At 46.1% G+C, this 19335-nt stretch overlaps 3 protein-coding genes across 7 annotated transcripts; all 3 read left to right on the top strand.

The window, feature by feature from the left end:
* The first annotated feature begins 158 nt into the window (after positions 1-158).
* Positions 159-7045, top strand: med16 (mediator complex subunit 16). 3 transcript variants are annotated; one of them, XM_076154570.1, is made up of 16 exons: positions 159-352; positions 1178-1317; positions 1682-1789; positions 2233-2402; positions 2731-3012; positions 3114-3263; positions 3383-3488; positions 3627-3782; positions 4242-4468; positions 4585-4791; positions 4887-5097; positions 5337-5470; positions 5592-5784; positions 6133-6349; positions 6452-6535; positions 6658-7045. In XM_076154570.1, the coding sequence occupies exons 2-16, from the start codon at positions 1179-1181 to the stop codon at positions 6782-6784; spliced, it is 2511 nt and encodes an 836-aa protein (XP_076010685.1). In that variant the 5' UTR covers positions 159-352; position 1178; the 3' UTR covers positions 6785-7045. The 3 variants fall into 3 exon arrangements, with proteins under 3 accessions (XP_076010685.1, XP_076010683.1, XP_076010684.1); XM_076154568.1 differs by lacking the exon at positions 159-352 and adding an exon at positions 518-715; XM_076154569.1 differs by lacking the exon at positions 159-352 and adding an exon at positions 518-715 and having other exon boundaries at positions 1115-1317.
* Positions 7046-7577: 532 nt separating this feature from the next.
* Positions 7578-10544, top strand: atpaf1 (ATP synthase mitochondrial F1 complex assembly factor 1). Of its 3 annotated transcripts, none has more exons than XM_076154369.1 (9): positions 7578-7801; positions 8157-8265; positions 8425-8487; positions 8608-8670; positions 8835-8885; positions 9208-9255; positions 9646-9741; positions 9864-9971; positions 10062-10544. In XM_076154369.1, exons 1-9 carry the CDS (start codon positions 7578-7580, stop codon positions 10230-10232), a joined length of 933 nt encoding a protein of 310 aa, XP_076010484.1. In that variant the 3' UTR covers positions 10233-10544. The 3 variants fall into 3 exon arrangements, with proteins under 3 accessions (XP_076010484.1, XP_076010483.1, XP_076010485.1); XM_076154370.1 differs by having other exon boundaries at positions 7794-7874; XM_076154368.1 differs by having other exon boundaries at positions 8425-8670.
* Positions 10545-13759: 3215 nt separating this feature from the next.
* Positions 13760-18667, top strand: rab3b (RAB3B, member RAS oncogene family). Its single transcript, XM_076154479.1, has 4 exons — positions 13760-13984; positions 16920-17038; positions 17136-17260; positions 18453-18667. Exons 1-4 carry the CDS (start codon positions 13760-13762, stop codon positions 18635-18637), a joined length of 654 nt encoding a protein of 217 aa, XP_076010594.1. The 3' UTR covers positions 18638-18667.
* The last annotated feature ends 668 nt before the right edge of the window (positions 18668-19335 follow it).

Genomic DNA, 19335 nt, shown 5'->3' with positions numbered 1-19335 from the left:
TAAATTGAGTAAGCTAATGTCATTCACAACTGTGAAGGTACACAATTAAATAAAAATGTGATAATAATAATTAATGTAATACACCCTGAACTAGGTTTCTTCCCAGTTTGGAGGCGACTGGAGGAAAGATGCTCGTTGTCCTGCCTTATAAACACAGAGAGATGAGAGTGCAGTAATGTTTTTTATCTCAAGCATATGAATGATCTATTAAACTTAGCGATAAGCATATCGGTGGAAAGCTGGTGGAAAAGCTTACATCCTCAAGCAGCGGAGTGTGCGATCAGGCAGAACCAAACCAAACCTAATAACGAACAGAACCATAACTCAGTTCAAACCGGGTGTGGTAGCAGAGGTGAGGTTCACCACAATACAGTGCGATCAACATTTGTTACGTGGTACACTTGTGCGATTTAAATTGTTGTTGTCATCATTGTGGAAACGCTGTCCGGTCACAATTTTGTGGCAGGCGAATGCACAGACAGCTTTTCGAACCAATGGGTCCTCCTGGTTACATTGTTTGAATGGATGTCAGGAGGCTTGTTTGCGACATATGCTAGCGCACAGCTAATGAAATAACTTATAGTTTACTGTGGATAGGTATTAAATAGATTGATTTCCTTTTGCGTATAGAGTCTGCATGTCTTCGTACAGCTAATAAGAGTATCAAGCAAACGAACTACCTCGAATATCGACGTTCGTCACTGGATGCGACAAGGTAACATTAGCTAAAGTTAGCATTGTTTACTAAAGATACTGTCACAGAATGGATAGAAACATTAAGTTGAATAGTAAAGTTTATTCTCTAATAAACCGTGTCACTTGTTTGTGCTTCATGTGAGATGAGTTACTAATGTAGTTTAAAATGTTTTAACTGTGTCGTGTAATGTTTGACTCAAGTAGAAGCCTCGATTGATAAGTTCTGGAACCTGGACTTTTATTCTTAGATGTTTGTCATCACAATTATGCAACAGTGTCTTTCTAAGCAACTACACTACCCAATCTAAAACCCGGATGATGACTCGGACTCTGCAAACTCACTAACTTATCCTCCTCTCTCTCGCGCATTCATTGGATGGTGGACATTGTGTTTATTAATGGATTCATATTTATCCAGGTTGATGTTATTTTCAGAGTGACGTTTTGATCTCAGCAGTGTGCGTGTGTGTCTAAACTAAAGCATGGAGCTGGCCTACGTGTGTGAGTGGGAGAAGCGTCCAAAGAGCACCCACTGTCCCTCCATCCCCCTGGTCTGCGCCTGGTCCTGTAGGAACCTGGTGGCCTTCACCACTGACATCAAAAATGAGGATGACGACAAAGGTAAACCTGCAGCACCCTGTGTGTGTGTGCGTGCTTGCGCGCGCGTGTTTCCATGACACACTCTGCTGTCATGGAACCATTGTAATGATATTTATTGTGAGTGTTTTGTATGAAGTAATGTCTGTTTTGTGTAACTCAGTTAATTACCACATTTATTTCCAGGAATTGATAAGAAATATTCAATTCTCTCTGACAACAAAATGACTGAAATGAATTGAAAGGAGGACTGGACCATCAAAACCTGATGGTCCTGCTCATTGTTTGGCGTTGGTGGGAGGGCCTCTTACCCCTTGCAGGTCCTGTACCTTCAAGGTAGCTTGTCAGATGTTCCCAAACTGACTCTATCCCTCCCTCTGTTTGTCAGATGTCAGTCACATGATCCACATCATCGACACTGAGCACCCGTGGGACGTTTACTCTATCAGCTCTGGACACAGGGAGGTCATTTCCTGTCTGGAGTGGGACCAGTCAGGTGAGATGTTAATCACAGAAAGAATCAAATAGGCATGAAATATTAAGAAGAAAGTTTAGAATGGACCCAAGTAAAGTTTACTATGTACCAAGTGAAGATAATTATTATTTACGACAGAACCTGTTAGGCAAATCACTTGTTTATATTTATGCAAACCACTGAATTCTGAAACTTAGGAATTAAATGACGGATCAAGTATGTTAATAACACCCTCGTCTTCAAACAGCATTTCACGAACATTTTCACAGCTCTGACAACCTAAATTTACACATTATAGTCAAAAGCAGCAGGACAAATAGTTTCCCTTTGTGCTTGAATTTAGATACAAATGAATATAAGAAACATATTAACATTATAAAAACATAAAATGGAGTATTTACATATCAATATTCTTCATTTTCATGTCTCCTCTCTGTCATGTCTCCTCTCTGTGTGGTGTTCAGGCTCCAGGCTGCTGTCTGCAGACGGGGATGGTCAGATCAAATGCTGGTCCATGTCTGATCACCTGGTGAACAGCTGGGAGTGCGTCCTGTCCAGCTCCCTGGATGGAGACCCCATCGTGGCTCTGAGCTGGCTGCACAACGGAGTCAAACTGGCCCTGCACGTGGAGATGGTAGCCAAGATCAAACCCCAAACCTGCTTACGCTTAACAATGTTCTAGACTGTTTCCACAACACTACACATCTCTGTCAAATCCTTCATAGGTATAGAAGCATAGGATAGAACATAGAAGGTGAAGTGATACACTTGTTCGATATTCCGTCCCCATGCATGTGGGATGCAACACCAGGATCCTGATGGAACTGAACACAAAGATATCTCTCTAAAAATGGAAAAAACATTCTAAAATCAGCAGGAATCAGTCTAACACTGTAACACTCCCACATGCTGTAAACTCAGTGATGCAACATGTTGCCATCTTAATGTTTCTGTCTGTGCAGTCGGGCTCCACTAACTTCGGTGAGAAGTTCTCCCGGGTGAAGTTCTCTCCTTCTCTGAGTGTGTTTGGTGGGAAGCCGATGGAGGGCTGGCTGGCGGTGACGGTCAGCGGCCTGGTCACCGTCTCGCTGCTGAAGCCCGGCGGCACCTTGCTTACCGCCAGCGAGAGCCTGTGCCGCCTGCGAGGCCGGGTGGCGTTGGCCGACATGGCCTTCACCAGCGGAGGAAACATTGTGGTGGCAGCGACTGACGGCAGCAGCGCCTCCCCGGTCCAGTTCTACAAGGTCAGCCAGTCCATGGAATATGTGTGATGCAGTCATGACTTTATTTCAAAGATGTTGTTTGATGCCCAGTATGTCTAAGTGACTTGTTTGTGTGTGTGCAGGTTGTGGTCAGTGTGGTCAGTGAAAAGTGTCGCATTGACACGGAGCTGCTGCCGTCTCTCTTCCTGCGCTGCACCACCGACCCGCTGAGGAGGGAGAAGTACCCAGCTGTCACACACCTCAAGTATCTGACCAAGGAGAACTCTGAGCAGGTGAGCAGGGAGAACCGGAGAGAAGGCTGTGTAGCGAGAGCTCTGAGACTTATGTGCACAAGGCCAAGGGGAAATGGTTCCTATGTCCTAATGTGTAACGTGGGTTTATGTGGTTTTAGGTTCTCCTGTGTGCGTCCAATCAGAGTGGCAGCATTGTAGAGTGTTGGTCTCTGAGGAGGGAGGGACTTCCTGTCAACAACATATTCCAACATCGATCACCAGTTGGTACGAAACAAAGTGGAGCGAGTCTGTTGGTTAATTAATGGCTCCCTCGAAAATACTTTTAATGTTTTTATCAAATTCCTGTGGCATTTTGAGAGTATTCTTCTGCCTGGCTTCACCTGACCTTTGACCTCCGTGCAGTGGGCGAGAAGCAGCCGACCATCCTGAAGTGGCGAATCCTGACGACCACCAATGACCTGGAGAGGGTGTCGGCAGTGGCTCTGCCCAAACTGCCCATCTCCATCTCCAACACTGACCTGAAGGTGGCGTCAGACACCAAGTTCTGCCCCGGACTCGGTACGCAGCTTGGTGACCAACCGCAGTCATTTGTATCGTTGCAGGGATCAATACTGATGCAGATGTGCTGGCAGTGTGTTGCTCTCCTTCATTGAGTCACTGATATCTTTGCCATGGAGACAGGTGTAGGAAATATATATATATATAAACTTAGCAATGAGCATTTGGGTGTGAAGCAGCTGTGAGCCGAGCGTGTGATCCTACAGCTATGTCTGTGATCTGCTCTACCACATGAGCTCCTGGGGCCCAGAAGTAAACTGGAGGGGCAAACTGTGATGTTAGTCGTATCAGCTGACCTCTGGGTGACCTCTTGACCCACTGGTTTCCTTCCTCAGTCCAAACACACGTGGTCCATGTTGTGTTGTGTAATCGTATGCATGTGCAGATGGTGAGTGTGTGCTGGGTTTGCTTTTACTCTTTCATCCGTCAGGCTGAATGATGATGTAAATGTATTTCCAGGTTTGGCTCTGGCCTTCCATGACGGCAGCATCCAGATCCTCCACCGCTTGTCGCTCCACACCATGGGAGTGTTTTACGGCTCCTCCTCCACCTCCGGCCCCGGCCAGCGGCCCGGCGACGAGTCGGCCATCAAGCGCCAAAGAACCGGCGGCCCGACTCTCCACTTCAAAGCCCTGCAGTTTTCCTGGACCTCTCTGGCCCTGGCTGGAATCGACAACCATGGGAAGGTGAGCACGCCGCAACATCAGCAGTCAACAAGTGTGACCTTTGACCCAAGGGTTGTGCCAGAGGAAACGGGTTGTCATCTATGTCCTCTGTGTAAAGTTATTGTTTTGCTCTTCAGCTTCATATGCTGCGAGTTTCACCATCTATGGGCCAAATGCTTGACATGAACACCACACTGCGCCACCTGCTGTTCCTGCTGGAGTACTGCATGGTTACGGGCTACGACTGGTGGGACGTCCTGCTACACGTCCAGCCCACCATGGTCCACAACCTGGTGGAGAAGCTGCATGAGGAGTACATGAGGCAGAACCAGGCGCTGCAGCAGGTCAGTACGATACAGCATGAAACAACAGCTTGCCCTTCCCACAATACCGATCCAATCCAGCGACATAGTTTAGCTCATGGTGGTGTATTCTGCAGGTTCTGGCGACGCGCATCGTGGCAGTGAAGGCGTCACTCTGCAAACTGTCATCGGCCACGGCGGCCCGAGCCTGCGACTTCCACGCCAAACTGCTCCTGATCGCCATCAGCGCCACCTTAAAGTCCCTGCTGAGGCCACATGTCCTCAACACGCCCGACAAGAGTCCTGGTGACCGTCTGGCCGAAGTCTGCGCCAAAAACACAGACACGGGTACGACTAGAGATCACTTGCACAGCAAAGAGGAGATATTTAGAAATGTTTCATCTTCATCAGGATGCACAGTGTGGATGGTGATCTTTGGAGTCTTTCCTTCTTTGAGAGGTCGATACTTCAGTTGAGCGTCCACATCCTTCATTTTGACACGTGTCTCTCTGCTCACACACTCGATTCACACCAAAGGTCAAACACTGACCTCGGTGAAGCAAAGCTGATACCTTGTGTTTCCTCAGATATTGATAAGGTGATGATAAACCTGAAGACGGAGGAGTTTGTGCTGGACGGCCCCCCCTTACAGTCCCTGCAGCAGCTCATCCAGTGGGTGGGAGACTTCGTCCTGTATTTGCTAGCCAACCTGCCCAACCAGGTGAGAGCTCTAACTGGAAGCCGATAACGAGACCCGGATACATAACAAACATACCTAAGGAGACAGACGTACCAAATGAAGTGGCCCCCTGGCGTATGTATGTGGTTTGTTTCTGGTTCAGGGCTCCATGGTGCGTCCTGGTTTTGGGTTCCTGAGGGACGGAGCCTCTCTGGGGATGCTGAGGGAGATGTTGGTGATGATCCGGATCTGGGGCCTGTTGAAGTCCGGCTGTCTGCCCACCTTCACTGCAACGTCTGACAACCAGGACAGCATGTCGCTGCTGTTCAGGCTGCTCACCAAACTGTGGCTCTGCTGTAAGAATCCACATCTAAGTGCTTCAAACCTCAGAACGTCCGTTTACTTTTTCGGAAGTACAATTTGACTTTTGAACGCAGGTCTGTTACTCAAGGCTGTTTCTATTTTTTTTTCTTTTTAACTGAAGAAACAAAGTCCAGTTTCACATAAATCATTCTGAGCCTGATTAAGTTCATTTGGTTATTGCACTGACGGCGTCTTAGTGATCTAAAATAGATCAAAGTCTTTGCTACTTCAAACTTCTTTCTAATGCAAAGTTGTTTCTCCTCAGTTATTAATTGGGGTCTAGATGTCCTCATCCATGACCCTGACAGACTTCAGTGAATAACAAACATTTCTGGTCTCAGCTCGGGACGACGGTCCGCCGCAGGATCCCGACGAGAGCTTGATTGACGAGTGCTGCCTGCTGCCCAGTCAGCTGCTGGTTCCCAGTATGGACTGGCTTCCTGTCAATGATGGAGTCATCATCAAGCTGCAGGGGAAACACCCGCTCAGGCTGCAGTTTGGGAAAGCGTCGTCCCTACCCGGCATCGCCCCCGCCGCTCCGCTGGAGGTCTTCACCAGGTAATAACGCCTGAAGCTGTCCTCACTGAGGTCCTCAGTATGAGCCCGGGGGTCTATTGGTCTAACACCATCTGATATGTGTGTCTGTGTGCACATGTGCAGGAGTCCAGGCTCTCAGAAGATGGATAACCTGCGATGTGTTCATATGGGAGTCTGTCCTACTGAAGAGAGCAAGGCCTGCACAAGGTTAGTATTCAAGAAGTGACTTCACCAGCATTTGGTGTCATGATGAACAAGTTTCATACTGCCCAGACAAACCAAACCAATAAAGGGAACATGTGTGAACTGTGTGTCTTGTCGCTTTTCAGGTGTGGCTGCGTGACGATGCTTCGTTCTCCAAACAAGACGAACGCCATGAAGCAGTGGGAGCAGCGCTGGATCAAAAACTGTCTGTGCGGCGGCCTGTGGAGGCGAATCCCTCCGACTCTCACCTGAGCCATCAACACCACCACACACAGGCGTAGCTGCAGAGTGGAGACGTGAATACTCCACCCTGGATACAGCGCCGGATTAGTTGAAAGCTGTGGAGGAGATCTTGATGCACTTGTTACCAGGTCAACCGCCTCCTCAGCAGAACACTGAACTTGATTCCAGCTGTGCAGTGACATGTTCACAAAGCACATTTTTTTACCTGTAAATACATATTTTTATGTAATTTTGTACTGAACCTGTCAAAATAAATATGATTTGAGTTGTGATGGATGTCTTTGTGTTCTTACTGCAGTCGAGCCTTGAGGCCTCAATACTGTATGGAGTCATCAACAGCCCCTGACTGCAAGAAGCTGCAGTTCAACTACTGTATCTGTCCAGTCTAAAAAAATATTTTTAAATATTTTTATATATTTGTTTTAAAATTTGAATTAGATACATAAAATTAACATAAATATGTAGTATTGTTAATCCTGTTCAGCACATACAGTGTGCGTATAAATGATAAACGGGCTGATCTGTAAAATCAGCAGTAAAGTCGAAACGATACAGCCAAGTCAATGTCCTGTTTATATATATTAAGATTTAAGATACTTTATTACTCGTCATTTTGCATGCAATTCACAGCAAATCGCATGCAATGGAAATTTATCTTGCATTAAGACGGATACAAAAAAAATGTTTTCTATAAGTAATTATTAATTGTAAATAAAACAATATGAATAAGCACATGCGTTTGCTCTATTCAATATATTGCGGAACCAGTGTAAGAATCCTCGTTCCCGTCGGAACACTATCGATGTGCGACCGGAGCGATGGAAACATGGCGGCGGCTATGGTGCAAATGTCCTGTATGTATCGGGGAATGTTGGCCGTCAGAGCAGCTGGCATAAGGCCGCTGATTCCCGGCCTCGTCCCGGCGCACTTCCGCGCTTTCTCCGTGCGGAAGAGCGAGCCGGAGCCGCAGCTGGAGGAAAACCCGTACTACGGCAAATACCAGGACAAGATCCGGAAACTGCGCAGGTCAGCCGGCGACAACATCAGAGAACTCTGGGCCTCACAGGGTCACAGATCTGTAGCTAATTAACAACTGAATGTAAATGTGACACACACACACACTTGATAGTTGCTATTAATCGAGGTTGCTATAAATCGAGCACAGGGCGCTGAGAAACCCTGGTAACCCGGGTAACCTTGGTAACCCTAAGATGACATGTGACAGGATATGGACTGGACCGCTTTTCAAGGATATTTGTCATCTCACTCACCATAGTTTAAATACAAAGCTGTCTACACAAAAACACACACATATATAGATACAGTGTTTTGCTGTTGGCTGGTGTTTAGTGTTTTAAAGCTCTAAGTTTTTGTTTGTCAGTGCCAAACCGCAGGAGTTCAAGACCCGACTGGAGCAGAGGCATGAAGCCAAGAAGGAAGTCCTGGGTCACTCCAAACAAGCCGAGTTCGTCAGGTTCATGGAGCAGGAGGTACGAGCGGGACAGGCTGTCACTGAGGCCCTCAGATTAGATGATGTAATGAGGTGCAGCAGGAGACCAAAGACAATAATGTACAGAAATAACATTTTCAAAGTCAAATAAAAACGTGGGCCTAAATGTGACGGCGGGTTTGTCCTGGAATCTTTACAGTTAGAGAAGCGGGACCAGTTGGCAGCTGACGGTGGAACATCTGATGGTTTCACCAAGAACAAGGTGAGGGAACATCTGCTCACACACACACACACACACACACACACACACACACACACACACACACACACACACACACACACACACACAAAGCTTCACTCTGTGTTCTGTGTTCTAATTCAGACGCTGAGCTCTATCCTCAACCTGGAGATGATCCAAGACAATACAGGCGAGGAGATTGCAGAGGTAAACCTACAGGGAGTTAAGATGATTGATCTTTGGATTCAGCTCGGGCTCAGTTTAACTGAACCTGACTGAGTTTAACTCACCCTGACATGGACTCAGTGCTGCAGTGTGACATTCAGACCACAGAATGTTCCTGGTGTTGATGTTGTGTCTTCTTCTTTCAGCTCTGGATGAAATATTACTCCACCAAAGACACCATCAGCGCTGTCATTCCGGTGAGCTTAACACAGAACACATTTAACCCTCTGTTTGTCTTTAATCAGAATCTCTGAATGCAGCTTTGAACATTTTCCCATATTTCCCCAAAATAAAAGCTTAAAATAGCAAAACAAATCATAAACCTAAATTGAAATTGAAACAAAATTTGAAAATCACTGATGTTAAGAAACAGAACTAAAAGGACATTGTTTAGTGTAGGAAATGATGAGTCAACGCTCACACACAGCACTACGCACGACACACCTGTACAGTGTAGTGTGTTTAGGGTGTAAGTGTAAACATGTGTGTTTGAGCTCTTTGTGTGTCCCTGTGTTGCAGACGCAAATGTACGAGATGATATCCAGCAGAGCGAAGTCCTGCCCCTCGGTGAGTCTTTGTTTAACCCTTTCAGGCGTGGAGCTGCGTCACAGGAGCTTCACTTCCAGTGCACCTGAGGTCACAATCCTGCAGTATCTTTAACCTGAAACGTGCAAAAACAAAGTCTGGTCCTGTCACCTCAGAAGGGATTTTAGACTTTTCACTCTTTAAACTTCCCTTTGAAGTGACCTGAGCGTCTGCTTCAGTTCTTGTGTGACTCAAACCTTTCCTTATAAAGTTAGACTTTTTTTTACCATTAGCTAGACGTCGTTAACATCCTTGTGACCTCTTACAGACAATCATTTAAGTAAAGTAATGTATAAATTCAGACCTGAGCAAACGTATACATTCTTCCCTTCTCATCACCATAGTGACACTCCCTTCCTGTTTCCCTCTCAGTTCCTTTTTGCCTTGCCTCAGAAGGAGGGCTACGAGTTTTTCTTGGGCCAGTGGTCTGGACACGAGATCCACTTCACCTCCCTCATCAATGTCCAGGTAACGCACAGTAACCTGCTACTACGGGATGGAACACACACACACTCACACTCTGCTGCCTCGTCACATTTCCTCGTGTTCTCATCCTTGGTTCTTGTCTTTTGGCCTCTGCTGGCGTCCAGACGATGGGTGAGAACGCTCCCAGTCAGCTCATCCTCTACCACTACACAGACCTGCAGCAGGACAAGGGCGTCGTCCTCATGACCGCAGAGATGGACCCCAAGTTCATCGTAAGTCTCTTAGGCTTGACTGGCGGAGCATTTTCCATTACACCTGTTTCCCATGTCACCAGTGTAAAGTCTCGTCCTGCTCTTTCCCAGACTGTCCACCATGCGCAGTGTTTGGCCAATCAGGTGCAGCTGTTCTATGGCACGCAGAAGCACGAGACGTACCGACTGGTGGAGACGTTCAACCACCACCCGGCAGACTTCAAACACATGTCGGTGGTAGCGGAGTTGGAGCAGAGCGGCCTGGCCCCCGGAGGCTCGTAAAGGGGGACCTGAGAGACTGACCGAGGGGACCACCTGCTCGTTCACACAGAGACCTGCTGCCCACATTATTGGCGGAATGCTGCTGCTCTGCTCTCCGTGAGACCAAAGCCTGCAGCCCGGTGACCTTCTGGCCACGCCCCACTCAGCGACGCCACAGCAGGTCAAGGAGCAGGAGGTGGGTTTGCTCCAGGGTCGTTCCCACTCAGTAAGGTCACAGGTGTTCTGACGCTAGAGCAAACCCACCTCCTGCTCTTTGATCTCTGTGGATCGGAGTGCCAGAGACAAACGTCAAGTGAATAAATGTTAGTGTCTAATGAAAACTTGCTGCCTTGTCTTTTCTCTTTGGTTCCTTCGGTTTCATTTGGGTAGATTTTGGTGCCAGCAGTGAAGCACCATATCAGACATGTGAGCCTCTGATGAGCTGAGGCATTAGGCCCAGAACACACAGAGTCCTGACAGAGGCCTTAATAAACAAGAACAATGTGTATGAGGCCAAACTTTACCCTTTAAGTTACCATAACAACCAAAACCTGAAACCCTCCCCATACTCACTTGAATGGTCTCTATCTTGATTCTTTTTGGCCTTTTCATGTGCTCAGCACTCGTGAAGCTCCACAGAGGCTGAGAGACTACATGGATCTGGGTTTGTTTTCCTGAGATAATGAAGAGGAAAGCCAACTTTGTTTTCTGGCGTTAACAGAATATTCTTTTCAAGATCTTGAGAAAACATCCAGAAAGAACATTAATGTGTATGTGATTGGACAGATCCAACAAAGATCTCAATGAGACATTCTGACAAAATGATTCCATTATCTCAGGAAAGACAAATGAAATCCCTTAAATGCATTTATCTTATCTTATCTTACAAACTTGGAATGTAGCTTTAACTTTGTGTCACAGTGATGCTGCAAAAACTAAATGTTGGTAAAAAATTCCTTTTCTTTTCCTGTTGAATGACACAAACGTGTGTGTGTGTGTGTGTCAGCAGCACAGACGCACTGATTCCTCTCTTTGATCAGTGATCAATGTTAAAGCGCATTGATCACACGCCGCTCACCGCGCTCACTGCCCTTCCAGCTTTATGACTCATACGCAGGCGGACGCGTCTGCGCGGCACCGCCGTGTGATTGGGCGGAGGTCGAGCCTGCAAACAGCCCGCAGACAAACCAACATCTCCGCGCTCATTCACACAGGAGCCGGCGGTGGTTATTTTTAGACGCGGAGGTGACAGGCAGCAGACTCCTCCGCTAACAGCCCCATCGCTCCACCTCCAATTAACGCAGCATGTCAGTGTAACGCCGTGCGTGAAGCTGCGCGGAAACGGGCTTTTTTTCTGAAGGAATATCGGCACAACGTTTCCTCCTGTTTCCTTTCAGACGACGCGGCGTTCGACCAGTTCGATCGGAGTGCGAACAGATCAGGTGCAGCGAGAGAGCAACAGATCCGCCCAGCAGAGGTAAGTAAGGGGGGCGCACACGCACACACACGCACACGCACACACACATTCCCGATCATGCTTACTGATATTGATCCTGAACCTCCATCTCACCTGAGCCGGTGCAGCAGTGGAGCGCTGTCATGTTCCTCCTCAGAGGCTCTTCTGTGTCAGTGTGTCCATGAATCCTCTATGAATCCGCTTTGTGTTGCCTTAATGTGCCTAATGTGTTTCCTGTCTGATCTCTATGATTCCTGTTATGTTCATTATCGAGCTTATACTGACGTTCTGCATTCTGCGTTCATTGAGCTTCTTCTCTGCATTGGCTTTGTGTTGCCTTTATATTTGAGTTCATAATATTATTTAAACGCCTTCAGTCCGCTGGGTCTTTAAATGTGTCTGGGACTCCATTTTGCCCTAATTATGCTTAATTGTAGCCTAATTATTCTAATAATAATAACAATGTAATGCCACATTGTTCCTCCTCTTCTCCTTTATGACTTTGCACCTTTCATAAATCTATAGCACCTTTATTATATTTTATCATGTTCCTACAGGCTGCAAAAGGATCTATACTTATCTTACAATATTGAGATTGTTGTTGCAGTATTTGCAGGATATTTCTGTTCTGCCTGTAGGGTCTCACTGTGTGTGTCCACTATTCTAGTGTTTTGTGTAGCTCCACCTTAGTTGTCATTATGTGAGGCTGTTCATTATGTAATCAATTCAAATGTCAATAAAATCGTAAACCTACAGTAATCACATAGGGTTATAAAGTGTAGAGGGAGCTGATTGATTAATTGTGAGCCTATCTGAGAAAGCCCTGTTTGTTTTCCAACGCAATCTCCTTTCAACTCAATATACTTATGCCAACAATGCTGGAGGATATTGTCCCAGCATCATAAGTCCTGAAATGCCTCCTGTTCAGCTGGGACTGCATTGTGTGAGGGCATATGGGCTTTCACGTAGAGCCTATTTCATTTTGGAGAAGAGGTGAAAGTCTGACGGGGCCAAATCAGGTGAGCGGGGGGCTGTGAAACTATTTCTAAACTGCATTCACCTCGTTTAAAATGCAGGTCGTCCTGAAAGAGCTCAGCCGCAAAATCACGATCTCTAAAAAAACATGTAAGAAGTTAGGTTATTCCACATAATGCAGATTGAATCAGTCGACCATCATACTGTCCTTTCACCCTCTTTCTATTAAAGGTACAGAGCTCTGGAATGGCCTTGATGGCGAGTTGATACCCATAATGATCTGAGGAGACCTGTAATCACCTATAAACAGCTCCAGCATCTCTGTAGCGTCTCATCCATACAGGCACATTGTGTTTGTTTACAGGAGTTTCATTGTGCTTGTATTTTCTTTGATCCCCAGCACAAGTGTGTTGCTTTTGCAAGAGGTTCCTCAGCAGATCTGGTGCTGGATGGATAATGGATTGGTTTATTGGTTCATGGATGCATCTCACTAATAAGCCATTAGCGTCTGCAAGTGTTGGGTTGGATCGCAAAGCAGCTCTTTGGCTCACAAACAAACGTCACTGTGGTTACGTACCGACTGATGTACTTGAGTCATGTGATAAGTATCTGATCCACGTCACATCACAGATGTTTGATCAATGCACAGTTGATTCTTCGTTGTGAGTTTTGTGGTTGAGCTGAGGACCTCTCAACCTCTGAGGGAGAGGAAGACGCATCCATCCATGCTACATTGAACCCAGCAGGATCTTGAGCTCTGACTCATCTGCCGCTCAACATTCATTCAGCTCTTTCTGCGCTCGTTACATTCTAACCAATCACTTCTTTCTCCACACTGCTTCAAGGTCGACCGGCAGCACCACAGACTTGTTTTTTTTAACAAATTAATGTCTGGCCTGCTAACAGGAAGTGTCACTCGCTCTGTGCAGTTATCACGTGGGGTTTGGCCTCATGGGATTGAGGCATCTTCCTAAAGGGTTATTCTGCTTTAGACTGTGTCGACACTGCAACAAAACAAGTCACATTCAATATCTAAATGTGATTTTAAGAGAAAAAAAAGATTCCCTTTTCATTGTCCTTGACTGCACGTATATGTTTTCATCATATCAAACATCAGATGGCGAAGGCAGACCAGCGTTTTGGCCAGCGGGATGGCTCAGACCAGAACTTTGACTACATGTTCAAGCTGCTGATCATCGGCAACAGCAGCGTTGGGAAAACGTCCTTCCTGTTCCGCTATGCCGACGACTCTTTCAGCAACTCCTTCGTCAGCACCGTAGGCATCGACTTCAAGGTGAAGACGGTGTACCGCAACGACAAGAGGATCAAGCTGCAGATCTGGGTGAGGATGGATGATGGGCTGATTTAAAGATGAATGGATGGATGGATAGATGATGGGCCGATGTAAAGATGGATGGATGGATTATAGTTTGAGTTCTAATGAGCTCAACCCCACCATGATCCACATAGCAACACATTTGAGTATCTCTGATTGGCCATTTTTTTAATAATGATATCTTCTCTTGGTCGCTGACCTCTCACCTATTCTGTCGTCCTCTTACAATCGACCCTGAAAACAGAACAACTGACACAGTGCAGCAAAGAGCAGCAGAGTAACACAATGTTCCTCTGCTGCTGCGGCTGGGATAAGAAAGGAGAGGACAGAGACACAGACAGCCTGTATCGTCAGCTGTGATGGCTGTTACCATGGCAGCAGCTTTTCGCACTCCCTCACTCCCTCACTCACTCACTCACTCTCGCTTGCCAACACACACACACACACACACAGACATTTACAGTGCTGCCTTCAGTGGCAATTAAACAGACCTCTGGGGGCGAAGAGGTGGCGACCCAGTGGGGGTGTGAGGGAGTGGGGGGAGGGGGAGGGGGTGGTTCATGGCAGAGCTAATCAGAAATCAGAACCAATTGATCTCAAATGAAAGCACAGTGGAATATAAAGGGTGTGCTTCTAACTGGTCATGGTTTGAGATTCTGAATACTGATCTGTGATAAATACAGATCACAGACATACATTATAACATATATCATATGTAATACTGCTGAGAGCACAGGGATACACACATGGTCTGGCACTCGGCGTAAGACATCGGGTCCAACTTCAGGAGGCTGGTGACAGAAGGAGAATGACAGAGATTAATAAATCAATTGTTTATCTTGTATTATTTGCTGTGGGTCACTGGTGAGGAAGGAAACAGCCTCCACTGTGCCCCGAGGGGTGCAGAGAATGTTCCCAGCCTCTTCTCGGACATGTGAACTCTTCAGCTGCTTCGTTTGGATGAAGCTGGTCCGTAGCTCAATGGGAAAAAGACAACCTCTACACCGTCTGCATAGTTCTTGTGTTACTGAGCTGATTCTGACATCATAAAAATACACATTTGTATATGAGTTGTAGTAATAAATCAGCAACATCCACAGTGAAGATCGTTTAGTTTGTCTTCCTGGGAAGGGAAGCAACATGAAGGATTCAAACTCATACTGAACAGAACACTGTGTGTGTGTGTGTGTGTGTGTGTGTGTCTGTCTGTCTGTCTGTCTGTCTGTCTGTCTGTCTGTCTGTCTGTCTGTCTGTCTGTCTGTCTGTCTGTCTGTCTGTCTGTGTGTGTGTGTGTGTGTGTGTGTGTGTGTGTGTGTGAAAGAATTGAGTAACACATATGTGTACCCCAACTTCACCTCAAGTGTGTCCTTCAGGTGGTTTGTGTTTCTATGTTTCTATGTCAAACTCTGATTGTGACAATTGGTGTTCTAGCAGGAGGAGTGTGTGTGCATGTCGGCTTCCTCCTCTTTCTGATCAGCATGTTTCAGCTAAACTGAGAGGAATCAGTCACTGACTGAAGCTCTGCTTATCACTCTGCATGATTAATGCTGCTTCTGTGGTCACACACACACACACACACACACACACACACACACACACACACACACACACACTCATCCGCGTCAAATCCAAATTAATTAAATGCAAACGAATCCTTCTTGAAAAGAAAAATGAGCGATTGTTAAATGAATGCACAGGAAGCGAAGCAGAAACACAAAAGAATATGGAGGAGCTAAATTTAGAGCGTGATGAGGCCGACCAGCTGCAGTGGTGTGAAGATGAAATGGTGGAGAAGTCAGATTGTGTCTGAATGGTGCGAAGGAGACGCCTGTGAAAGTCACATTGAGGATCGATTGGTGCGCCACATTAAACATAGCAGAGCCTCAGAGAGCCTGAAGCAAACCTCCTCACACTCATGGTGAGTGACACTGAATTTAAAGCTAATGCATTAGCCACATTAGCATCATGGCTCTGTCAATGAGAACATTTCTGTCAACAGTTTGTTTAGGGCAACAGAACAAAACAGTCGCAGATCACCACAACCTCTGGGCTCACCCCACGGTAGCCGCCACATTCACTATTTGGAAGCCGGTAAGGTAGAGTTTTTGTTGCGGAGGAGCGGTTGCCGTGATTTCCACGTGTAACACCTGCAATGTACCTGCATCTGTGAAAAAGAGCCCAAGGTGACATCACAGTAGGAGCAATGAACAGTTTCAATCAATCAACCACATTAGCATGTTGTCGACTCATTACCCAGCAGCAGACTGATGAAAAGTGCAATGGGAGCGTCCAACACACACTGTGTGTTATCCTGAGGGGAGATCAGGCTTGTATGTGTGTGTGAGTGTGTGTGTTTGAGACTCATTATGACTCACTTTTAGTTGCAGTCATCACAAACATTAACCAGTCATTTGAGAGTTCAGACTTGTTTCAGGGTAAATGTTAGGCTAAGGATCAGCTTCTGGTAAAGGTTTGCGTCCTGAACGTCCTAGTTGTGGTTGAGTGGGTGAGGATTGAGCTGTTTGATGAAGCAAAACGCTGGAGATTTTACAAAACCTTGTGATATTCAGGAAATAACGTCTCAACTCAATGAATTGAGTCAATGACATTGTTGGAGGATTTGTTGTTCACGTCCCAGGTTCCTTGTCCACAGAATGGATCCATGAACACCTGTTAAAGCTTCTCTACATGAACTAGATACATGTTGTCTCTATCCTACAGTAACTATGACCTTTGACCCTGAACCCTCTGTATGTTGTCATGGACCTCTAACCTATAGTAACTTGGACATATAAAGATACATTCAACTTTTATTGTGGATCTCAAAGTGCTAACCTCCATCTGTGAACGTTGGAGGCCAAAAGAGATCAGTATCAATATCTGTGGTATCTTTTTAATGACGAAAGCTTAAAGTTGAATCTCTTCATGTTGTTGTTTACAGGACACAGCAGGCCAGGAGCGTTATCGCACCATCACCACGGCTTATTACCGCGGGGCCATGGGCTTCATCCTCATGTACGACATCACCAACGAGGAGTCCTTCAACGCGGTCCAGGACTGGTAAGTGACCGGCCAAGGATAGATAGAACTGTCAGCTGAGAAACACATTAAGTGTGTGTGGGTGTGCGTGTGTGTGTGTGTTTGTTTGTGCTTTCAGGGCCACACAGATTAAGACGTATTCATGGGACAACGCCCAGGTGATCATGGTGGGCAACAAGTGTGACATGGATGAAGAGAGAATTGTACCTCCAGAGAAAGGAAAACACCTGGCTGAGCAGTTAGGTGAGCGGCTGCTGCAAAATGAATATACTCCAGAAAATACCTAACCAACACAAGTAGTTGGCATGACTGTGCACAAATGTTTCGTAATGAATGTAAGAAGGTAAGAAGACGTAAAAAGCCGAGTTCCCTGATCGTCTGTGTCTGTGCTGACATTGTTTTGTGATACTAATCAGTACTGTAAGAATTTATTTCAGCAGAAAGAAGGTAATGAAAGGTATCAAAAAAGACATCAGCTCAAAGTGTGTGTGTGTGTGTGTGTGTGTGTGTGTGTGTGTGTGTGTGTGTGTGTGTCTGTGTGTGTGTGTGTGTGTGTGTGTGTGTGTGTGTGTGTGTGTGTGTGTGTGTGTGTGTGTGTGTGTACTGGAATAACCAGGGGTGGGTGTGTGTGGGTGTGGGTGTTGCTTTGGGCTAATACTAACTTTACACTATACGGGTTTTAAGTCTATGGCCTTCAGTGAGTTTTCTGTAATCTCTCTCCTAAACAAATTTACACACTGCAGGCTGCAGGTTCAACTGACAAAACATTTATGAGCGTTACAGAGGCTGTGTGAACGCCGGGGCATTTACAGAATATATTAGTGACTTTTACCTTAAGAGCGTCAAGTGTGGGTGAGTGAATCATCACCAGTCCAGTCTGATATTTGAGAAGAAGATGAGAGATCAAACACATGAAATGGCCACTTTCAGTCAGAAAAAAAGGTTGAAGGTCGTAAATAACGTCAGCTAAGGATTTGCCGCTGATATTTCAGAGTTGGCTACAGTACACTAATTCAACTGGTCTGTCAAGATTAGAACCATTTATTTGAATATTTGAACAGCTTTGTGTAAAACCAGAATTCCCTGGTTTGTGCTACACACACTCACATCTTTACATTAAGATTTAGAGCAGCAGACAACTACCTCCACCTGCCACACCCCGATCCTGAATGAAATATTGCGTAACCTTGACCATATGATTTAAGAATGTAAAGAATTACATATATATTAAATCTGTGCTGTTGTATATAATTACTAACAAGTGAGTGTGTAGCACAGGTATACGCTGCTTGTCCTATAAGTCTGTCCATGTATATGTGTGTCGTCTTAACATATAAACCTTGAAACTCGATGCTCTATTTAGTTCATGATGTGAACTGTCATATTCACAATTAGACTGGGTCTTTGACATCTTGACTTCTGCCTCTGCCCGCAGGCTTTGAGTACTACGAGGCCAGCGCCAAGGAGAACATCAATGTGCGGCAGGTGTTTGAGCGGCTGGTGGACATCATCTGCGTGAAGATGTCAGAGCGTGTGGACGTGGAGGTGCCGGTGGCTCCGGGCTCCAAGACCACCAGACTGACGGACAAGCCCTCTCAGCTACCTCAGAAGTGCTGCTGATCGCCTGTCGTTCCGCTGCTGCCACCTCGCCCACCCACCCCCAGCCCCACCCCTCCTCCAAGCCCTCCAGAAAAAGAAAAAAACCCAGATGAACTTCTGCGCCGTTCCTCCGCTTAGGTCCATGTTCGTGAGCAGTTGACCACTCCGCTAACATTTGTATGGTCTCTTTCCACCGCACTAAATACCTGAGGTTGGCGAGGTAAGGCCGGCAGCGCAATCTGAACCAAATCCAATTTTGCGTTTTCAAAAAGCCGTTACTACAGACGGATGTGTTGCTGCGAGGACTTGTCAGAATCCTCACTGAGACACGCGGGCCACGACACCTGCAGCTTACTAGACCTGGACCTACAGCTTAGGTCACTATCGCGAAAATATGACATCACTAATCACTATCACCAAATTAGATGTGCGTTGAGAGTGCACTGTCCAGGAGGTAGTTACGAGGATTGATTATTAAGTTGTGAGTCTGACACACAATATCAGGTGTTTGTGCACATCCACTGCACTCATTCTTATTTGTTAGAACTTAATGTGTAAGTGGCAGCTAAAGTGCTAAATTAAACGAAACAAACTACAACATGCAGTCAAGATCTACCTGCTGGGTGCTTTTGAAGAAAAATCTATAGTTATTTAGGACAGATTAATTGAACGATTATGCTGTTTTGCAAATTGTCCTCTTCCATATTTTCACAAGCCCC

This window comes from Genypterus blacodes, unplaced genomic scaffold, assembly GCF_046128005.1.
Source record: "Genypterus blacodes isolate CSIRO-AG114 ecotype Tasmania unplaced genomic scaffold, CSIRO-AGI_Gbla_v1 ptg000062l_1, whole genome shotgun sequence".
Classification (NCBI taxonomy): Eukaryota; Metazoa; Chordata; class Actinopteri; order Ophidiiformes; family Ophidiidae; genus Genypterus; species Genypterus blacodes.
The sequence above is the reverse complement of the archived record's forward strand: the minus strand, read 5'-3'. Positions and strand labels throughout refer to the sequence as shown.